General features: G+C 40.5%; 1 protein-coding gene across 1 annotated transcript in view; it reads left to right on the plus strand.

Moving 5' to 3' along the window:
* Window positions 1-12548, plus strand: part of grm2a (glutamate receptor, metabotropic 2a) — a 31623-nt gene that overhangs the window by 9509 nt on the left and 9566 nt on the right. The window contains exon 2 of the mRNA XM_041033910.1: window positions 2291-3033. Coding sequence (XP_040889844.1) covers window positions 2506-3033 — 528 coding nt within the window. The 5' untranslated portion in view covers window positions 2291-2505. The remainder of the gene's footprint in view (window positions 1-2290; window positions 3034-12548) is intronic.

Genomic DNA, 12548 nt, shown 5'->3' on the forward strand with positions numbered 1-12548 from the left:
CTTCTGTCACCAATCTATACACAACTGGATCAGCATTAACTTCTTACATGGAAGTGTCACATTAAATCAGGACGCGGTTCAGTCCATGTCTGAGTAACTGGATTTTTTTTTTTTTATACTGATCTATAATTTTAGACAAAGAAAACATTATGTAGTTAAGAAAAACAGCTGGACCACTTCATGTTTTATGACGGTTTAAAGAAATTTACCTTGATGGAACAGTTCAACATTTTGGGAAATACATTTATTTGCTCTCATGCCCTGAGTTAGATGAGAAGATCAATACCACCTTCATGTCTGTCCATTATACGGTGGCTTCAGAAAGTATTCAGGCCTATTCACTGTTTGCACACACTGTTGTTTGTAGATTTAATTTTAAATGGATAAACTAACTAACCAATTTGTTCAATCTACATTCAATAACCAATGCTGACAGTGAAAACATGTTTTTAGAAATGTTTGCAAATTTATTAAAAATCAAAAACTGAAATCTCTCAGTATTGAGATACTTAATTCTCTACTTTGTAGAAGTACTTTGCCACCAATTGCAGCTTTGAGTTTTCTTGGGTAAGTTTCTACAAGCTTTGCACACCTGGATTTGGGCAGTTTATCCCATTCTTCCTGGCAGATTTTCTCAAGCTCCGTCAGACTGGACAGGAAGCATCAGTGAACTGCCATCTTCAGTTCTCTCCACAGAATTTCTATGGGGTTTAAGTCTGGGCTTTGGCCGGGCTGCTCAAGGACAGTCAGAGACTTTGTCCTGAAGTCGCTCCAGCTTTGTCTTGACACCAACCCCCTGTTCCTAGTTTTTATGCTAAGCTATTCTAAGCTAAGCTAATTATCACTACTTGCTGTAGCCTCACATTAAATGAATGGATATGAGGTTGGTATTGATCTTCTCATTGAACTCTTTGCAAGGAAGAGAAAAAACTAATTTTCAGACAACACCTTTAACAAATTGCTAGTACTACAGAATAAATTCACTGCTCCCCAAAGTATAGTCTGTTGTCAATTGTATTTTCCAGTAACTTGGTTGCCCAGAACGCATTACACACATACACTCTAAATGAAGCCTCTCACAATGACAGATTGACTTTGTACTGTTTGAAAACACGATAAAACCATTTGGATGTTTGTGTTGACCTCTGACCTGGCAGATCAATTGTGTATTATTATTAGTTTAAATTAACACATATAGTAAATGCCTTCATATTTCAAGGACAGAGCTTGACTTCAGCATTGAAGTTGCAGTGTTTTTCCAACAGCACTGAAACCCCGAATGAACTCTTTGTCTTAGTATGAGTCACATTATTCTTACTAACATGTTTTTTTTTAGCTGGGAAAGAGAACTGCTCACATTAGTTTGGAGTTGCATCTCGCTTTGTATTGGAAATAAGTAATGTACCACATGACAGACTGCAGAACAAATGAATACGTTTATGTAGCTCTAGATAAAATCGCATCACACTAATTCAGTCTGTTGGCAACAAAATTCATTTGTATGCTAAAATAGATTTCAATACTTTATCTCCTTTTATTTGTTTTTGAGTTTTGCTTTTGTTGCTCACGCATTGTGTTTATGTTGACAAGATTTGTTGTATCCGTAGACTTTCAGTGTACAGGAACATGTGCACAGCTGATTATAAAAAGAGTTGTACAATCATCTGCCTCAGGAGTGAAGTGACATGAGGTCAGACAGACAATGAGAGTAGAGGACAAGGGGAGGAGGGGAGAAAAGGAGTTTGAAAATACAACACACACGCACACACTCTAAATGAAGCCTCTCACAATGACAGATTGATTGCGTGCTGCTTGAAAGCACGAGAAAACTATTTGGAGGATGTTTGTGTTGTCCTGAGTGAACTCTGTCTTCAAGCTTCAGCTAACACTTTATTAGCAGATTATCTCCACAGTATACAGTACATACGTTAATATTCATGTCTGAATAACAAAAACATGTCAAATGGTAATTGTCCTTAAGATTTGTGTAAAAGCAAACAAATGTCTTGTCAAGGTAGATTCATCTTGTTGATTAGTTGCTGAGTAATAGCTTGTGTGGTGGCTGCCACTATAACAAATGAACAGTCTTTATTTTATTCAGCCCTGCTTATCACAACCATCATCAATAAACATCAAAGGATACAAATATTCACTCACTTGTACATCAGATGATGTCAAATATTTCTATGGGACGAGTCAGTCCCTGGCAGACACAATGTCTGTGAGACAAAGGGATCATTGTACTCCAGCTCAAAGACTGTGTCTGAATTTCTCTCTGTTTGATCTACAGGCTGTAATCTACCGAAACTCTGAAGAAGAGAAGGACGGAGAGGATGGCACTGATCCTGTAAATGGCCTCTGTCAGAATAAAAACAGTAGTGCTTTGAGATCTGGTGCTGCTGCGCCTTACTCTTCTTCTCTTCAGTACCACCGTCATCAAAAAGCTGACCAGACACCCTGACCAGGAACCGCAGGCAGGACAGTGACCTTGTTTTGCCCAGGGATATGTCATTGGGGAAATCCCCTGTGTTGGGGGTGCGCCCTGTGCCCCGACCACTCTGGCTGTCCCACCTCAGCCTGCTGTGCTTATGTGTGTCTCTCTTTGCCCAGGCTCCCCAGGGTTTGCCTGTGGTAGGTTATAACACTGACTCCAAGAGGGAGATCACACTGGAAGGAGATTTGATGATTGGCGGCCTGTTCCCTGTGCACCAGAAGGGTGAGGGGGCAGAGGACTGTGGGAAGATCAATGCTCAGAGAGGGATCCAGAGACTGGAGGCCATGCTGCTGGCACTAGATGAAATCAACAAGGATGAGCACATCCTGCCTGGGATCAGACTGGGAGCTCATATACTGGACACTTGCTCTAAGGACACCTATGCTCTAGAGCAGTCTCTGGAGTTTGTCAGGGCCTCCCTCACAAAAGTGGATGACAGTGAGTACACGTGCCCGGATGGGTCCTATGCCATCCATGATGATGTCCCTCTGGCTATATCTGGGGTCATAGGAGGCTCCTACAGTGATGTCTCCATTCAGGTAGGAATTTATGAAAACACACATGGCACATTGCATCTGTAATACAATGATTAATTTTCAGTTTGATCCATTGATCCATTTGAAATCATTTTGAAATTTAAATCTACCACACAATAACATGTGCAGAAAGTTAAGGGTTTTCAATATTTTCTGAGGCCATCGTATATAAAGCCACAGCCAGCAGATGGTTAGCTTAGCCTAGATCTTTGTTTCATGCCACAAAATGAGTTGGTCAAAAGCAACATTAATTTTGTGCCATTACAAAAGGTATATTTAACAATCAGAAGCTTATGCTGGCTTGTGAGAGAGAGAACGAAAGAGGAGGCAGTACAAGCACAAGAGCGAGGGTGATGGATGGTCATATAACTGTCCATTTAGACTTAAGTACCGTGTGCAATTACCCTTTGCGAGATGTTAACACAGGGACTTAATGAGTATTGGTTCCGCAAGGAGGATCTGTTTACCTGTATGCCCATATGCTTGACTGATCTAATTTAGAAGATCTCTTTCTCTTTCCCGGTAATTCACACTTCACCAGCGGTCCTGTCAGAGGCAGACATGCTACAGATGTTGCGCTCAGGACGGGCTGACAGGATGACTAGTGACGGCATGATTACTCTCAGCAGCGGTGCTCCTTTTGGCTCAGTCAAACTGATGCGATGAAAGCTCTGCTAATTGGCTCTCCAAATCTTCAGCTGTAATATGGCTGCCACATCAGTGTAATTTCAAGTCATTGTGAGAAGAGATAGTGTGTCACGTGGAACTGAGATTTGTAAATATCCACAAATATACATGTCTTAAAGCATTAACTTAAACTCATCATCCTGGCTCAGTCATCCAGAGGACCGTGGCTTGCTGTCTAGGCTGAAGAAAACGGTTCAATGCACTTGACACACGCAGCCTCGTTCCAGATTTCTGCTTATCTGAAGGAAGGGATGTACTTCTGCCCATCCAGAAATAATAATTGGCTTCAGATAATTGATAAACCATAGATACTGTAGGAACCCCTGCCAATAAGAGTCTGCTTCCCTCAGTGGGAATTTCAGTACAATAGGCTGCTGGTGGCACCCTTCCATTCTTTTTCTGTAATGATTTGTATACAGCCAAGGCCATCAGCAGACAAGTCAGCACTGATACTGCAACAATAAACTGACCACGGTAAAGATGTTTTCTCAAGTGGGCATATGTTGTAGACAAGTTTAAAACAGTGTGTTGAAAATAAAGTGATGTATCTACTTTTATTTGAATGACAACATGCTAACATTAAAAGAATGATAGATTTAATATTCCCCGATTGTACTGGAATCCTGCAAACGTCTCTGTTTTTTTACGGTTCCAAAGAAAATGTTGTGGTTTCCCTGCTGAGAAAACACAGTGCCATACATACAGTAACAGTACAGTGATATATTGTACAGGTAGGGAGCCCCTGGGAAATGATGTAAGAGGAGGATCCAGAGCACCTATAAAAAGGGATTCCTGGTGAAAAGGACAGTTTGGAAATAAAGGGATTGATAAACGAGCTGTAATTTTAGTGAAACCCTGCATCTGCGGCTCCTTAGAGAGCGCCCTTGTCTTGTGGTAATTTATGGATGTACTATTACTAGCCTGAGGTCTGAGGTCTGCCCTAGCTTCTCACTGAATCTTCCTCATCAGTAGGAGTGCATCAAAGGACACATTTCCCTTTCTCACTATGAATAACCCCCTATGTTGTATTGCAGTTCAGTCATGAGGTGTGCTAGCTTTTGGTGAGCATCTAATCATGGCAGACAACTATGCACACAGCCTCTGGAGCTGTAAATCTGCTCATACCTTCATTTCTTACCCACTTGCAGCTTTATAAAATTACATATGATCACATAAATCCTCGCCAAAACATAACACTGGCACCAAATTCAATTATTCTGATGTTTTAACGATTTTCCGTGTGAGATGTGCCCTTTGAAAGTGAGGGGTGAATTCTTTTACACATGCTACTGTCCTGTTATTTTTGGGGACAATGTTATTACACAAAGATATGCATTTGGGGCATGTGAACATGTGGCATTTCTGTGCTGCCTCTGGTTGTTGCTCTGCAGATGCTATCTCCACATAATGTCTCTGTCCTTTGTAGCTGCCTGGTTTGTGCATAATCTATAGCCACTCAGACCTTTGAGGGAACCAGCCTGGCTGTGAGGCAGACAGTTAAGTCAGATGTGTGTATTTCACCCCAAAGGCAAGACACTTACAGGACAACTGACAATATTAGTTTAAAGACCCCGATCGCCATGGCGACATGGTGGAACATGTCGAACTGACAGGTGGTGAGAACGCCGAGTGCTGTCTAAATCTGTCACAATGAAGGAGCGTGTTGCTGTGCTGCTGGTGTTGTGGTGTGACAATCGCGGATATGGGGGTGGATCTGGCTTCAGGCCTAGCCATGCTGGCGTTGCATGGGCACAGATTGAGTTAAGTGTGGAGGCGAAGTTCTGTGACGGTCTCGATCCTGTCTTCCCCATCTGTGGTTGCAGCCGGGCTGTCTGGTGGTTTGGCAGAGGTGTGCCCGCACACAGAGGATGAAGAGGGATCAAATGAGAGATCATGTTTCACAGAAACACTGAGACAGTGACAGGCAGATATGATCGTGGAGGGAAGGGGATGGAGTGAGTCACATTGCATCATATGGCGTCAAATCATTTGACAATTGACGCCTGTATATTAAACAGTCACTGGGAAGTCTGTAATGCCATCTGGACAGTTTGAATGAATCTACTTGTGGAAATATTTATGTGATTCCTGTGTTTAGCCTTGAACATCTTCCCCGTGGTCTATCTAAACAGCAGGTTATCAGCACAAGGTGAGTAATGACCTTGTGATGACATGTACAGTGCATTCAGCATCTTTATTCATGCATGAAGAGCTGGAGCACCGACAAGGTGCACATTTTGTCTACAAAATATTCAGTAGTATTGTTGCATACTGAAAGCAGAAATGCTTTAATCATAAAGGATCTCCAAAATGCTGTCAGCCTGCATCCGGTGTATGAACTTTTGGCTATGGATGCTTTATAGAGGGAACATTAGCCTTATTACTCTGTAGTGTCCTAAAGGCGTGGGCTAATCAGAGATGTATTATAGTCTACAATTACAGTCCAGGAACATGTAGCCTCGGGCTGGCTTCTGATTAATACATGGAAGGGACTCCACTTTTGTTACCCTGACAGCAGTCTGTCCTGCTAAATATGAGTCATTGGTAAGAGAGCATCCCCCAGGCAAAACATCATAATCACCAGGGTGCATTAGAAGAACAACACCTCTGGAATGTCAAATACTCAAACGTTCACTAAAGTTCAATTCACAGGCATGAAACATGGATAGAAGACATTTCTGGAGCCAATCTGCAAACAATGTAAAATAACCCACTCTGATGTTTCACAGAGGTGCACAGAAATTGCTGTCTGGAGGCAGAAACCTGGCTTGGTCCAGGGTATTTTGATGAAAGCTCTTATTGTGTAACATAGCACCTGTGCGAATTAATTGGAATATTTTAGCACACTGTCTGAGATGTGGTCATTTTTACTGATTAATGAGACAGGAGAAGACACACTCACAAGGGCGCATGCTGGAATTTAAAGATATAGATCCTGATATTTGCAGACTAAACTGTGTGAGCAGAATAATAAGATAAATTTATGAGCTTTCGGCAAGCTCAAGAATCTCATCTTTTTTTTTTTTTTCATCCACAAACACCCCTATTTATAGAATTGTCTTCATCTGCAGGTAGACGGTGCCAATCTCTGGAGCATACATGAATCATACAAGGGATTTAAACATGAATACACACATGACAGAATTCATGCCAGAGAGAACAATGATGATGAAACGTATCAGTAAAACCATGCAGTGAAAATGCATAATGCAAGGGTAAAAGTAAAAAAACGTACTCCCGAAATCGTAAATAATTCACGTGATTGGATTATTCAGTGGCTTGGCAGAACCCACTATCTGTGCAGATATCATGTCCACTGCGCAAACGCAATGAATATTTCCTGATACCAGATATGAATGACAGGATGACAGCAGGTGGCAGACATCAGCTGAACCCCAGTTTGGTTTGTTAGGTACGTTGTGGATTGTCAGCTGACCTTAAACTTAACTTTCCGGCTAGTTTGCACTGAGCGGGTCTGTGATGTCTGTATGACAGAACAGAACCAATATAGAGATGATAATGCACTGAGTCATAGAGGCAGAAAATGAAATGAATGGAAGCAAGCACACGTCAAAGCTGAGTTATTGACATTGAAAATGAATGGAAGCTCAGCCATAGCTTAACATGCGGTGGAGTCTGAATGGTTGCATGACTCTGGGGGGATTTGAAAATCTACTGCGGCATAAAGGAGATTCATATTATACAGCAGGATGAGGGGGCAGGACCTGATCAAAAAACATCCTTGCTCTAGGTATCTAATAGCTTGTATTTCCACCTTGTTAAAGCTGTTGCCTGTTGCCAGGCAACTAAATCTTAAGAAATAAACTAATAATGATCCAGAGCATTCTCTAACTATATTCTGTGCGTGTGCTCCTCATGTATGTGTTTGCATGTGTGTTTCAGAGCTCTGCAGTGGGCCGTATATGTGTGATACTGAGTGGAGCTAAGGACTGTTGCTTTGGGAATTCAGTGTTATTGCTGTAGAAGCACACTGAGACAGTCTTCTGGGAAGAGCAGATGGGCTTTTCATGTAGAAAAAAATCATGACATCTCTACAAAGTAGGCCTGATATTTCCTGGACCAGGACACTCTCTTAGTCTCTTATTTCTGTATTCCTGTTTATCCTTAGCTCTCTTATTCGACTATTGCCCCAACTGCGTCTCTTCTCACATTCCTTACTTCTTTCTTTTAATTCTTTCTCTTTAATGCCTCTCATCCATTCAACAGTATGTTAAGCAGACACAAATCAAAATATATGCATGAAATATGCTGGAGATGTGCTGCATCTCCAAAGCATCAAAGCATATATTTAAGGAAGAAAATCCATTTCTATTGAATTTTTCATCAACCATATCAGTAAATTCTAGACTTCTAGCATTTGTAGAGGCAGCACATTTCTACAAGCTAAAACACTGTGTTGTGTTGTATGTCTCTTTGAGACATACAAATTTGTGGACAATTTGTGTCAAGTTTTTGTCATGAATAAATAGTTTTTGCTGCGTTATACAACTGTATTTTGACGTTTCAATAGAGTATTCTGAATTACTTTAGCTCGTGGTGTTCGCTGGTGCCTTAGGGGTATCTGTGTGGAAACAGTACACCACAGCTGAAAAGAACAATCCTGTTACTCGGTGTCTCTATGTCAAATGCCGCTACCAGGTCCTGTGTGCTCTCTTTGCTTGGGCGGAAACCACTTTCACAGTAATCTGCTCAGCACCAAAGCCTGCAGTGCAAAGCCACACTGGGCCACTTCTTAATTTTCTAAATTAAATAAGATGCTGTCTGATGCAGGATGATCCCTGTAACTGAATGTGTGATACTGTAAGCCATACAGTGCGGCTAAAACCTCAGGCAATCAAAAAATGATGGAAACTATTTAATACATGGTTGAGGTTTAGTCTTAGAAAAAAAAAACAGACGGAATGAGATTTTGGGAGTATGTCAGGGGTCCCCTTGTGTGCAAACTTTGTATTTCTATAATTGTAAGGCTCCTCCTGTGCTTTCTTAGGTCTGAATATAAAGGAGAAAAACAAAAGGCCATTTACTAAATCATATAATCTTACTGAACACATAGAATGAGAATGATCAAATACCTGACACTGCCTGCCAGTGAGTGAAATAACTAAATTTACCACAAATTACTAAATTAACTACATAATTAAACTTAGTAAAAGCTGTCCTCTTTAATTTTCCATGTTCACACATGTATAATTACATTAATTTACTGTACGGCAGTAGAGACAATGATGCACACGCACGTGGACATGTTGCTGTGCACATGTACTGAATTGTATTGCTGATGATGAAGATTTCCAAATCAAAAAACTCAATCTCACAGCCTCCTCCTTACAACCTACAGCTCAAGGCAGGAAGACACAACACCCTCCAAGTGCAAACTGCTGAACCACAATGTCTGCAGGATATAAACTTGCCCTGGAACCCTTTAATGCATTGCACAGTTCGCCCTCTTTTGGCTCAGCTTTTCTGGTGTCATGCGGCTTATTCCTCAAGCTCTTCTTGTCTGTTCTTCTTGTCCTCTACTATCTTAAGCTCTGGGACTCCTGTGCTCCTTTGAACCCATTGCAGTTGAGACTCTGAGAATCCCCGAGCTGGTGTAGCCAGCTGGCACCAGATGCACCTTGGTTAAAGGTGCATCACTACATTCAACATAATTAGTCTATCAAAATAAAAAAAGATTGTTAATGATCATAGATGATTGAGAAGAAGAACATGGTCACTGTCTTTCCTATAGACTCCACATTTCCATCTACTTCATATGTAGCTCTGCAGTCTCTACACTCACAGTGTGTCAGTCACAGGCTTTGAAAGACACAATGGTCTGCTTTTTCATTTAAGCCATATGAGCATCTATATAATGATTTCCAATAAGCCCATTGTATCAGAGACACGTCTGGCACTGTGATTTACAACCTTCCATAAGCCACACGTAAGTGGATTACTAAACTGGCATAGAGCTCCTCTTAATGCCCTGCAGAAAAATTACTCATTCACTACTGTGAGCATAGCCAAATTTCAGCTGAATGGGTGAATAATGATGGGTTCCTTTTTTACTTTTGTACCTGCGCAGACAAAATTATGACATAAACACAGCTACTACCGACAACTGGCACACAATGCAGATGCAGTGCATTGATGTTATAGGTTAAATATTTCCTAAATATTACCTATTACCTACTTCACATGATGGAAGACCAGCACAGTCTCCAAGACTTAAGCCACAATGAATTGGTTTGGGATGAACTGAGCAGAAGGTGAAAGTAAAGCAAACTGCAAGTACAACATCTGTGGTGCATTTTTGTACATTTGTGGGAACTTCTGCAACAGTACGGGTATGAACTTTCTGAGCAACATTTGATTTCCATTGTTGAAAAAGAGTGAGTGTGCGCAGCTGCTGGTTGAACATTTAGATTAAATTCAGTTCAACAAAAAGATCCCATGATCCCTTATTTTTAAAATCTCCACTTGTTTAGTTAATTTCAGAAACACAGAGAATTATGTAAATTTAAATAACAGCAGGGAAAATTGAGGTTTTCTAAACTTTGGACTGTTTCTGTATGTACATAAATCTACACATATATCTGCTGACATGGCAATGTGTCCACAGGTGTTATGTCTCTTCTTTGCCTACAAAGGCTGCCATGTTGCTCAGAGATGGTTTAGACTCTCGGCTTAACAACTTCATTTAGTCCCACTGCCCTGGATTCTGATCCCACCAGAACCTTCTGTATCTCCCCTACAGGAGCCCTCTCAGCCTTTCCTCCTGCTTATGTGTGAAAACAAGCCAAGGAAAACCAGAATTTTCCCCATACTCCTTAAAATGAACAAAAATGTCACACACAGCATTTTTATGAGAAGGCATTAACTTATTTAAAACCTCTCACTGCTCAGACATATTGCTTCTTATTGTCTCGAAACAAGTTGGACACCCCCCCCCCCAAAAAGTACATGCTGAGTACATGCTGATTTTGGGAAAAGTAACCTGGTAATATAATGATAATATTCATGAATCCACACTGTAGTCAGGGATTTCCTTTCTTCACACCGAAACATCAGGGAAAATGTATTAGCCATGCATTTATCTGGTCTGGATTCAAAACATTTTCTGTCAATAAACAGAAATAACTTTCTCATTCATTCTTCTGTTACAGTTTCTTTCATGTGTGGAGGGAGCTCATGGTTCAGAAACATAATGAAGTCTTCTTGTGGTCTGGAAATACAGCTGGGAGCTTTTGAATGCTTTGTTACATGATATATTTTTGAGTCTGAAAGTGGAGACTGCCTGACTGTATTCAAAGTTCACACAATTAAATCCAAGTGGATTTAACCAAATTGCACGTCTTTTGTCATGAACAGTATTCACATGCAGTTATGAGGAAATTATGGAAAAGACCCTTCTGAGAATTTACATATAATAATAATCTGATTTTGCATTTTTAAATTAAAAGATGTTGTGAAAATGATTAATCAGATAGTGTTTTTGTGCCACTTTAGATCGTACTCTGATTTCTTCCTAGGAGAGCAAGCACACTGCTGCCAGCTGTTTCACCACATGTTGAGAAGGACTGTCAGAGGGGTTTAAGGAGAGAGATGGTTTTATGGAGAAATGTGTTTATTAGCCTGTCTGCATAATCAGCGTTTCTACAGCTGACCTGACACTCTCAGGGGAAACCAACCTTTGAACTGAACTGAGATGCTCACTCATGTGTTTCAACAATCTAGATTTTCGTTTTTTTTAGTTGCTATCACACAGATGAGTCAGAAATAGCTGTAATGTCTAACTGGTAAATTAGTTCATTGTCGCCTCTGTATGACATTGTTTGGTTAGTGGTGAAAAATTGAGTCCAGTCTCTCTTGATTGTGCGGTTACTTTTCACGTTTGTGTGAGACGTTCTCTCATTAATTCCAATAAATCTAGCGGTCCGGAAATCACTGACACTGGCTCATTTAATCTTCATCTCTCTGATCCCACATAATAACAAAGAACCCATGATTAAAATCCATTGAGGCGCATCACGCACAACTTTACAGTAATGCTTCACTGTATTGCCCTGTTTATCAGTGAGGATGTGTTCTAATCAATGAAGCCTCTGTCTCTTGTTTGTTCCTTTGTACTATTGTATTTGGTTTCTGTTTGATATATACTGATTGCTATGTACTTTTTGTGACCAATACACCTGCATTTTTCAAACTGGCTGCAGTAAGGAGCTCTTTAAATTGCCTCATACTGGCCACTTACTTTTTATTTAATATCTGGCTATACTGAGCAGGTGCCTTTTAGTTGCTATTTACTTACTTCAAAGGCAAAGTTTTATTTTGTCTTCCTCCCAAAGCAAATTTAAAGTGTAATTGTGCAGATTTTTCCCTAATTACATCCATGATGTGTCTGTTAGTAACCCCAGTGCACAGTGTTCATGCATGTAAAGCATTACATTTACTATTTATTCATTTGACAGCACTTCTGTAATGTACAAATTAGGGACCATCCAAGCAACAATCTCATGCTGCATGACATGGTGATCACCTACGTTCCATCAATATTACATTACTTTTTTTTTTTTTCTTGAGATTGCAAAGTTACACTGCAGCCAAAAATGCAGCTATTTGTAGACATTGCTGGCCAATTAACAGGATTTTTGTTCATTAAAGATACATCAAAGATGTTGGGCCTTGCAATATTTTCTGGGAAGGGTGGGGGCTACTTGCAAACGTTCTCATAGGCAATCTTCTCGAACAACAGCATCAGCATAATTTAAAGCAGTCCTTAGCAATAACGGTGTGAAATGTATTCAGGTCACTTGACAAAAGACAGA

This window comes from Toxotes jaculatrix, chromosome 3 (assembly GCF_017976425.1).
Source record: "Toxotes jaculatrix isolate fToxJac2 chromosome 3, fToxJac2.pri, whole genome shotgun sequence".
In the NCBI taxonomy this organism is placed as follows: Eukaryota; Metazoa; Chordata; class Actinopteri; family Toxotidae; genus Toxotes; species Toxotes jaculatrix.